A 15121-nucleotide genomic window follows, 5' to 3' on the forward strand; every position below is an offset into this window, starting at 1 on the left:
CAGGATCCCGGGGCAGTGGTCGCAGCCCCGGGCTGTAAGGAGCATTTGCACAGCGCTCCCAGGAACCTGGTGGGGCTCGGGCTGTCCTGCACAGGGCCAGGAGATGGGTCCCATCCAACTCAGCATATCCTTTGATTTTAAGTTCCATTTTACATGTTTTGTACTCACACATACAGGAACTTGGCTAAACTTTTCCTTCCCAGAAACACAGAGGGAAAATTGTGCTTTACAGGCTGTTCCAAGCACAGTTGGTTCCTGCTTCATCTCTCTCCTGTTTTTCCTGCACAGGTGAGCAGTGGGTATGGATTTGGACAGCGTGTTCTCAGGCTCTTCTCTGCAGAGCCTCGCCAAACTGCTGCGTGAGGCTCCAGAAGGGGAGGATGATGATGGTGATGATGTGGTGAGCCTTTCATGGGAGTTGCTGCTTCCTTTAGATATTGTACCATAGCCTTATGTTGTTAATCAAGGAGAAGCAAATCTCTTTTTCTCCAGAGTGAGTAAAAACAGAATAGAAACCTTAGAAGGCTTTGGTCTGATGGAAACAGTTCGAGGATGCTTTCAGAGTAACAAGTGTTGCCCTGATGTTTTAAGTTTTTCTAAGCCTTCTGATGTTTACATTCTTGTAACAAACTTTCTCACACAATTTATGTAAATAACTTATTGTTTTGCATTATTTTATGGAGGAGGAGAAATTTGGTGCACTTTTGGTCTGTCCAGTGTCATTGGAGAGGTGGCACTGTCACCCTCCAATCCACTGTCACTTTTGAAAATCCATAAATGTTAGAGTCAGAAATTAAAAGCGCCTTCTTTACCTTGAGAGAGCTGCGTGTCCACATTGTGTTATTTCGTGTCCTATAGTGACAAACAAGCTCTTGAGAGTGAGCAAGGTGCCCCAGGAAAACAGGGAGACATTGTGACCACAACATATGAGGGAGGTTTCGTTTTCCAGCCTGAAGGAAAAGAGAACATGGACTTGCTTTAGATACTTCAGATTTCCCCCTGCTTTCCCTGAACTCTGCTGGAGATGAAGGCAATTACAGCCAGATATGAGAGGAAAAATTTGCTGCTCAGCTTCTGAGTAAGGACCAAAATATCCAGAGGCAACTGAGTGTATTAATTGCATGTATCAGGCATTGAAGAAATGTAGAGATAATTGATCACTGAAGTACAATAGGTATCTTGGTGGTTGTAAAATAGGGAAAGGTGAACAGTCATTCTAAGGTGCGTAATCTGAATGAATAATGAGAGAAATATCTGAATGTAGTCTTCTGTATCAGTTCCTCTGAGGAGCAGATGAAAAGCACAGCGTTTGGAGAACATGCATGATTCCTGCAACATGCAACACCTGCTTTTATCTAGGCCCACCTGTGTACTGGGAAGAAATATCCCCAGGAGCCCCAAAGGTGCCAGCAGTGTAGAACACCTCTGTGAAGGCTCAAAACTTTGCCAAGTTTCTCAGGATTTTGAACAGATCATATTGTGGCATGGATAACAAAAAAAAAAAAAACAAATAAAAAACCAAAAACCCAAAAACCAAACCAAAACAAAACAAAAAAAAACAAAAACAAACAAACAAAAAAACAAAAAAAACCCACACCCAACCCCCCAAAAAAAAAACCCCAAAAACCAACAACAACAAAAAAAAATACCCCAAAAAAACAAATAAACAAAAAACAAATTAAAAAAAAAAAAACCAAAACAAAAACCAGATAACAAAAATGGCAAATGCCTGAGTGCTCCTCCAAATCATTCCTCAACAAAGAGCCCCAGTAGTGGCAATGCAAGTAATATTTGGGATAAAAGGGGTACACATCCCTTGGAATTTTCTTTCAGTGGGTTACAGGTGTGGTCCTTCACACCCCAACTATCCTCCAGCTGTTTAATGCCTGCCTTTTAAACCCTACATTATTGCTGTACATCTCTGCAGTAAACATCCTGATTTTTAAAAGAATTTGTTTACATCTTATTAATAAAATGAATGACACTTCAGAGACAGAAATGGAAAGTTGCCACAAGAGATGTCAATTAAGTCTGAGTCAATCTGGGTAAATTGAAATCTTTATTTTGATTTAATTTAATGTTCTGTGCATATGAGGCACTTTTATTCAACCAAGGAATCTTCATATATAGAGAAATGCCTCACATTGGCCTATTAGCACTAAATTGATTCATAATTAGAGGAAAATGTTGTTGCCTCATGATCTCTACAGTAAAAAGGAATCCAAATGCTGTGATGGGGCTTTCATGTAGCACCCTTGGTTTCCTGTAATATTTACATGGCAGGCAAAGCATGGAAATTTTGCCAAAATGCCATGGAAACCAAAACTCACAAAGCACATCTGTCTGTATGACTGGGCTTCTGTGAGTCCTGCCTAAACCCAGTGTGTCAAGGTCACTTTCTGCTGTGTGAGAGTGAAGAAAAGAGAATTTTCAGTGGTTCAGTCATGAAACTGTGGGATAATGTTTTTCAATTCTATCAGGGATTTGTTTGACCTTAGATTATGTGTTATATTTTCTGACATCATGGTTGTAACCGAGCTTGGCTCTACAAAAATTGATTTAAGGTTCTCTTGCCCTTCTTTGCAGCCACGCTGTTCTGTTGGTGCCATGACTCCTGGGAGTGTTGGACCAGTCAAGAAAGACACCACCAGTAAGGAGGAGTATTTGTGTGTTTGGGCATTCAGTCTCATGTCAGCAGACTGTAACAGCCCTAGTAAGATACCACTGCAATAAAAGAGGGGTCACTGACATTTGAGATGGGCACAGTATGACATTTCTTACAATTACACTGTAAAATTATTCCTTTCCTGAAAGCTTAACTCTAAAACATGCAAAGAGGAGCAGAAAGGGTAATGCCAGAGCAGCCTCCAGAGGAGATGACAACAGTTCAGAGCACAGCCTGCTCAGGGGCTGCAGGGATCATAGCTGAGCAGCAGAAGCTCCAGATGAGTACTCAGGAAAGACAGGAAGGCAGTTTCGGTAGAGACCTGGCAAAGTCAGTGTTAAGTTTTTTGGAGCTGAGGCTGTCACATTATTGAGCAGTTTCATTAAAAGCCCTAAGAAAGGCCAACAAGGGCCAGGGTGAGTTTTGCAGGAAAAGAACTGTGGCAAATATAATAGGTTATTTTTGCTTTTATTGCTATCCAACAATAACCAGAGATTCTACCTAAAATCTTCAAGTTTCACATTTACTGGCTTACTAAAAGAATATTTTTCCATGCAGGACAGACACAAACCATACTATTCATGTGTCTTCAGCACCTTGTCTGGACTGTGCCCAATAATTAATGACAAGAACTGGATTTCTGTGTGAGGAGGTGATCCTCTTGTGAATGACTCTGCTCACTGAAAATCTCATGTCAGGGGGCTTGTGGAAGATTAGTATTTCATCCCTCTACACTTTACTGATTTTGAAGTGCTAGATATTATATGCCAGAAAGGAGGATTTCCAGGAAATAAAGGCAGGGTAAAGAAGATTTAAGTGAAAGGAAAACATCCTCCCTCTGCAAATCCTCATTCATAAGAGAGTAAGGTGAAGAAGACTGTAATCATTACCTAGAATGCTTTTAATGCAAAGGTTTTTTTAAAGCCTAGAAATACTTTTCTAGGCTTTAGAAATAGCTTTTTTTTCCTTCTTTTTTTTTTTTTTTCTTATTCTTGAAAAATATTCTAAGCTTTCAGCAAGCCTTGAGGAACAGAGACATTTCAAAATGTGTCAGTGCGAATTTTCTCCTCACTTACAGGTACTTTTCAAGCAAAATCTGAAAACAAGAAAACCATTTGGAATACAGAGGAGGTCCCAGAAGGATCTGAATTTGATGATACATGGGACCCTAGAGAAAAGCCAGAGTAAGAAAGCTGAGACTGCCTGTGTGTGTGTGGGCTTTACATAGCATTAATGGAAATGGGAGTTAAACAGCTTCTACAGCCAGCTGAAAAGATTGTGTTGTGCAAGAAGAAAGGAAAGTTATCAACGTTGCATCTAAAGCAATATGTGAGGAATGGTTTTAACCCCTCTCTTGAAATCTTCTGATCTCAGAACAGAAACTTGGTGTTGGTTTTTCCAACATAAGTTTATGTGCAGTGTCAGTTACTTGTATAAAGTGGGATTAGGAGGGGAAGTAGGTCAAAAAAACCGATTTATTAACTTTAAAATATGCCATTTATGTGAAATACCTGCTTTTTTCCTGCTGCAACTGAGATGCATCCATTTTTCCATTCTCATAAATTCATAAAGTACTCCAATGTATATTTGCATTTCAAAGATTTAAGCTCTTTAGAGACAAATAGTACTGCCGAAGAAAAGCTGTGTGCAGGCAATTTTGAGCTCTTAAATCTTGTCATTCAATCTTAGTCTGTCAAAGCACAACTTAAAACCAGAGCCTTTTCCCTTGCTCATAGAAAAACAGGAGCAAAAATATTCTTGAAATCAGGCATGTGAGTTGGAGTTTGTAGAGGTCAGAATGCCCTGAGGGTCAGTCCATAAAGCAGCTTTTGCATTTCCAATCGTCGTTTCAGTGCCACGTCCTGAAGTGTTAAATGCTGGAGCACATGGGCTGTAGCCCATGAAGCTGCACATTGTGCACCAGAATCTTCACTTTTTCCTGCATGTAAAGGAGGACATGAGGAGTCCAATTTCCCAGCTAAACACAGGACCTGAGACCCACCTGAGCAGGGACTCGGCCCTTCTGAAAATGAGGTTTTCAATTTCCCAGCTAAACACAGGACCTGAGAGCCACCTAAACAGGGACTCAACCTTTCTGAAAATGATTTGGAATTCACCCTCATGCACAGTTGACCTTGAAATGGTCCCCTGTCAGGTACAGAACACGCTGTCTCTGTATTGTGGGCACAAAGAAACTTTCCCCCTGCTGTTCTTTGACCCTTCCCCTCTGCAGTGCTCCTCCAGCCTCCAGCACTTCTGACCCTTGCTGCACAGATGAAGAGAGAGAATATAAGTCTTTACAATGGTTCATCAAATGAAGCAAAGAAAATGTGCTAAAAGGAAAACAGATGGCTACAGAAGTGCATCCAGAGCTATTAGACACATTTGTCATTGACTTAGGAATTATTACGTATGCAGATGCACACTGGAGATGTGAAAGACTTTCTAAGAGCTTAGACAAGTGATCCACCCCAGTAATTTTGCTGAACTTAGTAGGAGTAGCGTATGTTATAAATACAGATTCAGTTTTCCTTTCCTCATTCATTAATTGCCAAGAGCAAGGGAATACGTGATTCTACATTTTGTAGATGCAAAGGAGAATAAAATATATGTTAGCTGAATGCAAAACTACAGTCTGGCTTAAGAGTGTTATGCTCAGGCTGCAAGAATATGCTAAAGGACAGAACAGAACACGTGTAATTGTGGCATCCTCCTTCTCAAATCCATTCCCCAGGAGTTTGTGGTGTTTGACTTGTTGATAAGCAGGGTATCCCCTTAGGAAGCATCTCCTGGTCCTGCCAAGGCTGGTTAGGGGACAGAGGCAGCATGGTGAGTGCCTTGGGGGTGGAGTAAATGGTTTTAACCTGTCTTCCAGCTGTCCCAGTCATGGCTCTGAACAGAAACCCAGTGCAGGTGGCAGAGCCTTGAAGGGAGACTGCAAAGGAGGAGAGACAGTGTGAGGAGGATCTACAGTCCTCTGAGAATCACAGCCTCCTTTAGTCTCCTGCTCCAGGGTTGTTGGGCAGTGACTTCTCTTTGGCAGGTATGAGATTTCATTCAAGCAGCATGTGGGAACAGAGGATGTCTTCTTTGGGATGACTGGGAAGGACCCCTCCACTGCCTGCTGTGAAGATATAGTGGTGAGCTGAGCCTGGAGCTCTGGTCCCTTCTCTCTGCTCTTTCTCTGCCTTTCCCACCTTCCCATCTTTCTGAGGGACGCAATGGAAACACCAAGCTCCACTGCTGCCTTTGACTTCCTGTAGCATTTTCTTGTGATTCTCCAAGCATTTTTAGATGACATTTACACTTGCTAACCTGAGGAAATTGTGTGTCTCCTCAAGGACCAAGTGTGCTCAAGGGAATCTGTGCAAATGCGTATGCCCCATATAAACTTAAAGGGAATGAAATGTAGCTCTAAGGTGAAGTTTCATCTTGGACACAGTTTTGGAGGGGAGAGGGACTGAGAAGGGGTTTTTTTCATCTTCCTGCATTTTTTACAAGGTGTGTGGGCTAGCAGAATGCTACAATGCTGACAGCCTTTAAAGTTTCAGCTATCAGATCCTGCCTCATCATTATACAATCAAAGACCTCCCTGGTTTCTGAGCTCCAGGACAGGTAGAACTGCTGTGTTATCTTTCTAGCAGAAGCAAACTGTCCCTGCAATGCACAAAGCCTGAGGCTTTTGCTGAGTGTTGAACACCTGTCAAGCACATTAGCAGCTCAGGAACTGGAAGAGAATAGGATATCAATACACATCACCACGCTATTGAAAGCAGTCATTATCACTGTCGTATTTTCTCTGATACAAATTACCTACTCAAAACGTTGCTCTTTGATACTAGCATTGAAATATTCATGAAAATGAGCTCTTTTATGGCTTTTAGGGCAACATATGTAATCACAGCTTTACCTCTGCCCGTCATTTCAGATTAAAATCAAGCTGCCAGAGACAAAGTACTCAGACATCACATTAGACATCCAGGACAAGGTTCTTGACCTTCGAACTCCCAAAAAGTAAGTGTAGCACAACTGATAGAAGTACAGTTAATATCCTGTTTGAAATGGGGTTTAGCCAAGCTTTTAACTGCAGTCTGTGTGGAAAGCAAAGCTAAAGATTGTACTATTCATAATTGCTTGTGAAAATAAATACAGAAAAAACCACCCATAGTCCATCCATAGGTGTACAATCTGCTGGCTTTGAATCTGTGATACTGTCCAGTAAAAAGCTTTGGGACACATTTTGGCTACTTAAACAACAAATTTGTACAAAAACATATGACTGAAGATGGTAAAAAAAGTGCAGATAAATTTTCAGTAGCTGAAAGCCAAATTATGGACATATCCAAGCACAAACACAGAGATGGAGATGTTACAAGGTTTTTAAAAGAGTTTTCCTTTGATTTTTTTTTAATAGGGCTATTTCAAGCCTACAAAGATAATCAACTGACTGACACACTCTTTGATTTCTCAGTCTTCCTCCATCTCTCCCTCAGTGTGCAATTCCCCTGCCTGAGATTTCCAGATAATTCCCATGTCTGTTTTGCTCAAAGTCCTCCTTTACAAAGACTGTTTTTATAAGAAACCTTAATCCTCTCTGGCTGACTTGCTGCACTGAATGGGGTGTGGGAAGATCTATATGAGAATAGCTTTCTGCAGATCAATTTGAGGTGCAGGCCATGGATTAAGGCCTAAATAAGTCCCCAGTAGACTAACTATAGAAAAGCCACTTGTCTCTGCCAAAACCAGGCAAAGTCAGTTACCCTGTGCTTTGTTTTAAGCCAAGGATGCAACAGGAGTGGAAGAAGGTTTGGGAATGTTAGTTTTGAAGCTGGAAAATTGGGAGGAATAATTGTTCAGCTAATGACTTGCTAAACCTATGGGCAGTAAGAGAAGTAGCTTAATGCAATGCTGCAGATGTAGGAAAACCTCAGCATCCTTTTCCTTTTGCAGTTCTATCTTTTTGGTGACTCAGATCTGCCATTATCTTCTCAGTACCCAGCTGTCTCTAGTCACAAGCCTAGCAAATAAAAAGTTCACCGTAAATCTGATGGTTGCTTGGGTACAGCCTGAACCAGTGCTGCTTTCACAAATATAAGTGCAAGTCTTCTCAGCGAGAAGGAAACAATCAAGATGTCTAGTTCTACATGCTGAAAAACTTTGTTCTCCCACAGATGGGTAGGAAGACTCCAAGCAACTGCTTCCAGCTCTGTAGTCCTGGGGCTGCTTCTAAGCCAAGCTGCTTTTAAGTGATTGAAATATTTCAATATTTCTATCAATATCCAGTCTTGCTGTGCATGATGTGTTGCAGGAACCCCACAACCCATCACAATAAGGAGATCTGTTGGATTAACATTCCCTGGCATAGTGGCTGAGGAATTGCAGGAGTAACTGGCAATGACATCTCAACTGCTCACCTGATCTGAGACCCTGACATTCCCTGTGTCCTCTTTTACAGGAAGCTGCTGCTGCACCTCCCCTACCCTGTGAACAGCAAGGAGGGTAGAGCTCGTTTTCTCTCTGAAGAGGAGATCTTGGAAGTCACCTTGAGAGTAGCAAGGAAGTTGGATTTCATAAATTTTTCTGATGGGTAGAAAGATAGAGAAAGTTTGCAAAAAGTAATGTTCTAGTTTCAAGTCTTTTGGAAACCCAACTTGTTCTGAAATAGTAGATGGCTTCCCTTGAACAGTCCAGGGAAATGTCTCTGGAGAAATGAGTCAGGAGGAACACAGCACCCACAGGTTCTAACAGCTGATGCTGTCTGGCCCTTACACTGCTCTGGTTAACTTTCTGCTTCCTTCAGTCTGGTACAGACCCTGTGAATCAGAAAGTGGGAGGTTTCAGTTCTGTAAGGCACAGAAAGCCTTTTGTTGGTCGTGGCTGAGAGGCTCTGGGCAATGTCTGGGGCTTTGGTACCATTTCAAGACTTGCAAGTGCTGACATCCTTGCTTGGTTTCCCGTGCTGGGACTGGGGCCAGTTCAGAATCTTCTCTTGCCTATTTCTTGGTAAAAAGGTCATTCTTCAGGGATCCATATCCACATCTGAGACTCCTTTACACTGGCAGAACAAGTTAACCAGCTATAGTTGGACGGCTGAACATCTCAGCTCTTTTGAACAGTTTTTTGACAATTTATGGTTCAGTGTTGTCTAGTCATCTGTTGTCCCTCCACCTATTTTTCTGATCTTTCTTGATTAATAAAATAATAGGTTCTAAGGAACAGTTCCAGTTATCTTTGAGTCTGCCTTCTCTATATTATGCTCTGAGAGACCTCAGAAAAGTTGAGATAAGAGGAATTTTGCATGACAAAGCTTTTCTCAAAGGGCTGAAATGCTGCAAAATCTGTTCTTTGGCCTTCAGGTGCAATCTGGAGATACAGAGTTGGGTAACCAGGGTGTTTCTCTCAGTAGCTGCTGGGCAAATGTATTAATTTAACATTGTTAGTCCTGCAGGAAGCAAAGGTACTTGCTCAATGATCAAATGGAGAGGACAAGCAGGCCCTGGCATGTTAATGGCACACTTAACCAAAAGCCTGTGAGTACTTCCAGAGCAAAATGCCTTGAGTCCTGCATTCTTCTGGAGGTGGAAGTCGAGGAAAATAATTGACCAGCTAGGCTGCAGACAGCACCCATGCAGCTGAATTTGTGGCAGGCTGCAATGAGAAGATGGATACTGCATGATGGATTGCAGACACTGACAGTGAGTTTAAAGTTGTAATCACTGTGTGTTAGTAATACACTGCATTGTAACTCCAGGACAAATTAGGCTGATGTCTGGACATTTCTACCAGTTCCCTGAAAAGTGAACCATTGCTTGGGTCAGAATAATCCTAATCAACTTCTGCTTTAGCCTTAATGCACTGGAAAGCAGACACTTCATTTATGATTCATCACAAGCTATGAAATATGCTTATAACACTCAGGGGCTACTCCAATTGGTATCTGCTTAAGCTTCCATAAATTAGATCTCAATGTCTCTTCTTCCAAAGCTGTGGTTGAGCAGGACAATGTAGATGTATGAGAAAAGGCTGACATCATTCCTCCTGACTCAGTTTTTCCCTCCTGTCCTTGCCAAACAAGCTGTTTCTTGGAAAAAGGTTGTCTTTGCGGTCCCTAGACAATATGCTGCTTAATTTTTGCATTTCTTATACACTACAAGAAAAGTGGAAGATTGACCAGTATTTATATGCATGTGAAGATAACATTTGCCCAGATTAATTCAGAATATCCATGGCAGGGTACAACTCTCCTGAGCCCTACTCCAATGCTCTATCCACAATGTTATATTGCCTTTATAATTGGCAGTAGTAATTTACTAAGCCTTAAATCATCAAGTTCTGCTTAATTTAATGTCAGTGTTTGATACTGAAAACAGTGATGAGTCTGGCTCATTGTGCCTCTCTCCAGTGTTAGTTTCTTATGGAAATGAGCATATGCCACACTGGTATCCATATCATAATTGATCTCCAAATATTTTTTAACCTGAGGGCATTTTATCAGCATTCAGGAGAAAAAACCTGAGGTAAGTATGTTCTGTAAGAAACAGAAAAGGGAAATACAAATTTGTACTGCTTAAGAGGGAGGTTGTAATGTGATTTCTTGTACCTGCTGGCCACTCTCTCTGTGCATCCCCCTCCAGGCTCCTGTAGGTCATCCATGAGGGGGAGCTGGCAGGTTGGTGACACTGAGTAGGAAAAGGGTGATATCCTGGCAGGAGGAGGCTGAAATCACAGAGTGAGGATAGAGGAACACAGGGGACAAACTCATAAGCAACCAGGCTTTGTGTGTTCCACTCAGGATGAGCTCTGCTGCCCTTTTCACCAGAGTAGGGACACTGCTCTGGGGGTGGGCACTTTGCTGGGCTGGTTGGACCCACAGCCTGAAAGCACCATCACCACCTGGAGAGCCTCTCACATTCTCACTTTCTTCCTGTCAAGGACACAGAGGCTGCCCTAGGCAAATTTTGAGGTTTGGGGTTTGGATTTTTTCCATATATCCTCCCAAAACAACTAGCAGGTCGTCAGAATTCCCAGAAATCTGGAGGCTACTGCCAGCTACAAGAGCTGACTTTTTGCTCAGATTTGAGGGCAGCTTTGCTTTGCTGAAGTAGCACTGGCAGAAATGCTCCAGGAGGGGAACCCCCTTTGCCTCTGAACATCAACACTGATGCCAAAGTGCCACTCCAACACCTGCAAGCATCTTAATTAATCAAAATTATGAGCCCAGCTAAACAACCCAGCCATTAAGCCCCAGCCATTAAGCATCATCAAGCTTTATTTGGTTCCCATAAGAAGCAGCTTGATTAAATGTATTGCAGTTAAGTGGAGGGTACTGCAGATGTGGAACTGAGATAGAGGCTTGTTTGCAGCAGCATCCCAATAAACTGCAGGTTCTCATCTCACCTTGTTCACACATTCTGTCCTCCAGTTGTGGTTGCAGAGCCACCATCCCCATTTTGACTTGTTCCTGCCTTCTCTCAGAACAATGGTGGTGTGCTAAAATTCATGGTCCAGCTCACTCTCTGAATTTCACCTCTCTTCATATTCTCCTTTGTCCACTTACTGCCCTGGGGCCAAGACACTTGCTTCCTTCTATAGCTGGAGGAAGAGAAAACCCAGATGAGTTGCTCCATATAAACACCTGAGACAGTGCAAGAACTTAAATTTCGATTTTTCCCTTAAAGCTGCAGTCTCTCATTCTCATCTTCCTCAAGGTCTGCTGTTGATATCATCATATACCCTTTCTGTTTGTCTTAAAAGACTACTTCATTTTTCTGCTGTTCAGTTTCAAGTTTGTGTCCAAACTTTGTGTACTTCTTGCCCTGTGTGAAGCACTGCTTTATCAGTATATCCTTCCCTCCAGACAAAGTTTATCTCAAATGACTAAGCTGTACCTACGTGTACAGACAGATCTGTCTCCCTCATGCTGGAGCAGCTCCTTTTCAACCTGCTGGTGTTGCTGTAGATTTTACCCTCTGCTCTGCAGCACCTGCAGCTTGGATTCCTCCTTTTCCCTGGGATCCCCTTCAGGAGCTGCTGCCACAGACAGTCATTGTCTGCCCGTGCTTCTGGCTCCAGGGAAGGTGCCTGGAATATGCTGGAGGCTGGTTTGTTTTTTTCCTATGATCTTCACAAACAGGAGATGATTTTTCTCTTGGTGTCTGTCTTTGCTCTTAGTGTCTCTCTTCATTCTGTTTTCTCCTTTGGGCAAAATTCACTTTCAGATTGTGATGAATTCATCAGAGGATGGTGAACAGCATCTCTGTTTTTTCCTTCCCATCACGATTGTTTGTTCTGTGCTCTTTTCAGGAGACTGATCTCTTCTCTCCTTTCCTAAGTGCTTTATCTCCCCTGATTGTTCTCACATTAGGACATTTCTCACCAGAGTTGGCATATCTGACCCTTGTTGGATGTGCCCAATGTGGGTGAGGTGTGTGATTCATTTCCCCTCACTCAGATCAGAGCTGGGTGAAGAGCTCTGTCCTCCCTTGATGTGTGTCCTGTCTGTGTGGGTGTGACGGGGACACGAGCAGGAGCACCACAGGCAGAACCTGGAGCGTGTTAAGGCACTCACAGTGAAGGACCATGGCACAAAAGCAGCAGATGCTGCAGGCTGTGAGGAGTGTTGACAGAACTGAGAGGCCTCTTGAGCCCTTGCTTCAAATGTAGCCAGTACCACACATCCCCAGTGGAATCTGGTTATAAAGAAATGAACCGATTCAGAAAAAGTCAGAATCATTCAGAATTTCAGCCTTCCCCAAGGCCTGAAAAGTTTCTCTCTGCTTCCTGATGTGTGTCCCCACATCCCAGGTGAATACTTAAAGAAGTTTTTGAAATCCGCTCCAGGGCAACAGTGACACAGGCAGCAGAGCAATGCCTTTGGTTTTGGAGTACTTCTCTCAATCCATGGGAATCTTTGATCATTTGGGGCTTTCTCATCTCAAGGCCTCCCTTTCATCTTTTTTCTCTGCCTCCACACACTCACTTCTGAAGAGAACATCATAGGAAGCTGCCAGAACGATAGCAGCTACTGTCCACCTACAGTCCTTAGAGACCATCTCTCTGTAATTGGGTGTCTCCTTTGTGCAGCTCAGCAGCCTGGAAACTCACTTCTGATGCTGATCAATATTTTTTTTTAACCATGCCATTTTAGCTTGATGGTATCACAACTCAGCAAACACTTCCAAGAGTGCTATGTTGTATTTACTGAAACAATTCTCTGATCCTATTTGGCAGCCTGTCTCCTGCAGCTGCTGAACAGAAAGAGCCACACACCTCTTCTGGAAAACTCTTGTCATGTCAGAAAGCTGAGTGAAAAGGAACAGGATAGGAATGGAGATGGACACAGCTGATTTTGTTAACTCATCAGGCGATGTGGGCAAGGCAGACATTTGCCAAACAGAGGCAGATTAGGAGCTGTACAAATGTAAGCACCAATACTTGAGTTAAATTATAGTGTGAGCTCTGGGTGGGTTCCACCCCTGACAGGGGCCCAGGTAATGAGAATTTACCACCCCTGGGAATTTCTGTGACTGGGAACTGGTGATGGGATCTCCTGAGCCAGATTCCTGTAGTTATATCCCCAGAGTTGCCCTTGGGGGGCACTGGGGCAAGCTGGCAAGTACATAGAGGGATGAGGGATTGGGTTCACCTGGGATGGTCAGCCCTACCTTTTCTCACCTGAGCTGAGCCCAAGGGTTCCATCCAGGATGAGGTAAATGGTGAGGTGCAACACTGTGAGAAGCTAGATGAGCAGGGGCTGTGTTTAAGGCAAGCTAAATGGTGGGTGTGCATTGGGACACTGAAAGTGAGGGAGTGATGTGAACTGGGCAAAAGCACAAGTGGGAGAAGAAAGACATTACCAAAGTTTCTTTAAAACCAGTCTGTTGAAAGGGAAGTTCAGAGCAGCCAGCCACCCTGAGCTTAGGGCTGATGAGATAGCTTTGTTAGAATGCCACCAGCACTGAAAATCCTGTGGCAGAAGAAGCTGTGGGAAGGGGACTGTGCCTGGAATAGCTGTGAGGGCTCCAAGAGGGCCTGAGCACTTGGGTCACAGAGATTTATTGGGCTGGGAACCTTGTCTCACTCTGGGGGCCAGACTGAGGTGGCCCATTGCAATTACTTTTGTCAACAACAGATGAAAGGGGAATTGATGTTGGGAGTTCATGAACCCTCTCAAGTGCTCCCAACAGCCTGAGTCTCTGTGCTGTCCTTGCAGCACCTATTTCTGGGTGAGCAGGGTTGTGTGTGCAGTGCCTGGGTGACAGATTGCTGTGCCCTGACCTGGAACAGGGAATGTCACATCTAGTTTTAGGCCTACATGCATATGCATGCTTGCCTCCATCCTTTTCCCTATTTAGAGCAACCCATGTTTATTTAAAAAAAAAAAATATTAAAAACAAAACCAAAAAAAAAAACCCCACCCACAAAAATAAACACAAAGAAATACCACAAGGTTTTGCTCTAAGATCAGTAGGTAAATAGATAAATGAGGGCATTAGATTTGTTCTTATCCTGGAGCCAGGTGCTACCTTCAGACCAGGGTAGGGCATCCCTGGGATGAAGGGAAAAGTTTCACAAAGATTCTGCAAGGTTGTCTTGAACCAGTGCTTGGATAAGAGAGCTGAAGGTGATTGACTGCTTGCTGTGATACAGATGCTGAGTGAAAAGAATGGCTGAAGTAATAGAAAACCCCATTTCTGTTGTCTTGCATCACGAGTTCCCAAGTTTATGCTCAGTGAGTTTATTTAAATTGGACTGCTGCTTCTATTTGGAACTAATATTTTTGTTTTCTTGAATAAAATGTGTTTTCCAATGTTGTTGCCCTTCCCCAAACCACAGACAAGCAGCATCTCAGCCTACTTCCTTAAATCCAGAGAATTGTTTATGTCCTTGGGAGCTGGCATAATAACATCTGAAGGAAGCCATGAGACACAACAGGAATTCATTCGTAAGTTAATGAAAGCTGTGCAGTGCAGCAAAAGGATGATCAGGGCAGGTCTTGGGCAGCATTTGTCAAGCTAAATTCCTTTCTGTTGAAATTGTTTTCCTTGGAAGGATCATGGACCAGCTTAAATACTGCTTCTATACAAGTTTGTTATATAGTATTTTTGGGTATAAAAATGTGTAATAGAACAGAGTACAGCACAGAAACAGGAGAAAGTTGATATGGATCAAAAAAGAAAGAGAAAATTGCTTAAATGCCCTACCAAAGGTGGGGAAAACCCATCTGGGTAGTGTGGCATATTTTCCATGGAATTTGTCACCTGGAAGCAGAATGTTTTGGTACACACTGGAGGGAACTGAGATGGGGCTGATGCCAGACACCTGATAAAACCAAAGCATACAGAGCCTGAAGCCACCTGAAGAAGCTCTGAAGAGCTGGGAAGGAGTTTGTGTGCAAGATCTTAACCAGAAGATGAGCTGCTGTGGTGAGCAAAGTCAACTCTCCCCCTTGATTTG

At 43.0% G+C, this 15121-nt stretch overlaps 1 protein-coding gene across 1 annotated transcript; it reads left to right on the forward strand.

Annotated features, from left to right (window-relative positions):
- Positions 1 to 301: 301 nt before the first annotated feature.
- DNAAF6 (dynein axonemal assembly factor 6) lies at positions 302 to 8256 on the forward strand. Its single transcript, XM_041396643.1, has 6 exons — positions 302 to 400; positions 2587 to 2650; positions 3744 to 3849; positions 5709 to 5805; positions 6594 to 6679; positions 8121 to 8256. Exons 1-6 carry the CDS (start codon positions 302 to 304, stop codon positions 8254 to 8256), a joined length of 588 nt encoding a protein of 195 aa, XP_041252577.1.
- Positions 8257 to 15121: the final 6865 nt, after the last annotated feature.

The sequence above is a fragment of the Onychostruthus taczanowskii genome, unplaced genomic scaffold (genome assembly GCF_017590055.1).
Source record: "Onychostruthus taczanowskii isolate IOZ18803 unplaced genomic scaffold, ASM1759005v1 scaffold13, whole genome shotgun sequence".
Taxonomy (NCBI): Eukaryota; Metazoa; Chordata; class Aves; order Passeriformes; family Passeridae; genus Onychostruthus; species Onychostruthus taczanowskii.

Coding starts and splice junctions, on each gene's coding strand:
- DNAAF6 (XM_041396643.1), top strand. CDS start 302: ATGGATTTGGACAGCGTGTTCTCAGGCTCTTCTCTGCAGAGCCTCGCC. Junction 2,651..3,743: donor AGTCAAGAAAGACACCACCA/GTAAGGAGGAGT, acceptor CCTCACTTACAG/GTACTTTTCAAGCAAAATCT. Junction 6,680..8,120: donor GACCTTCGAACTCCCAAAAA/GTAAGTGTAGCA, acceptor CCTCTTTTACAG/GAAGCTGCTGCTGCACCTCC.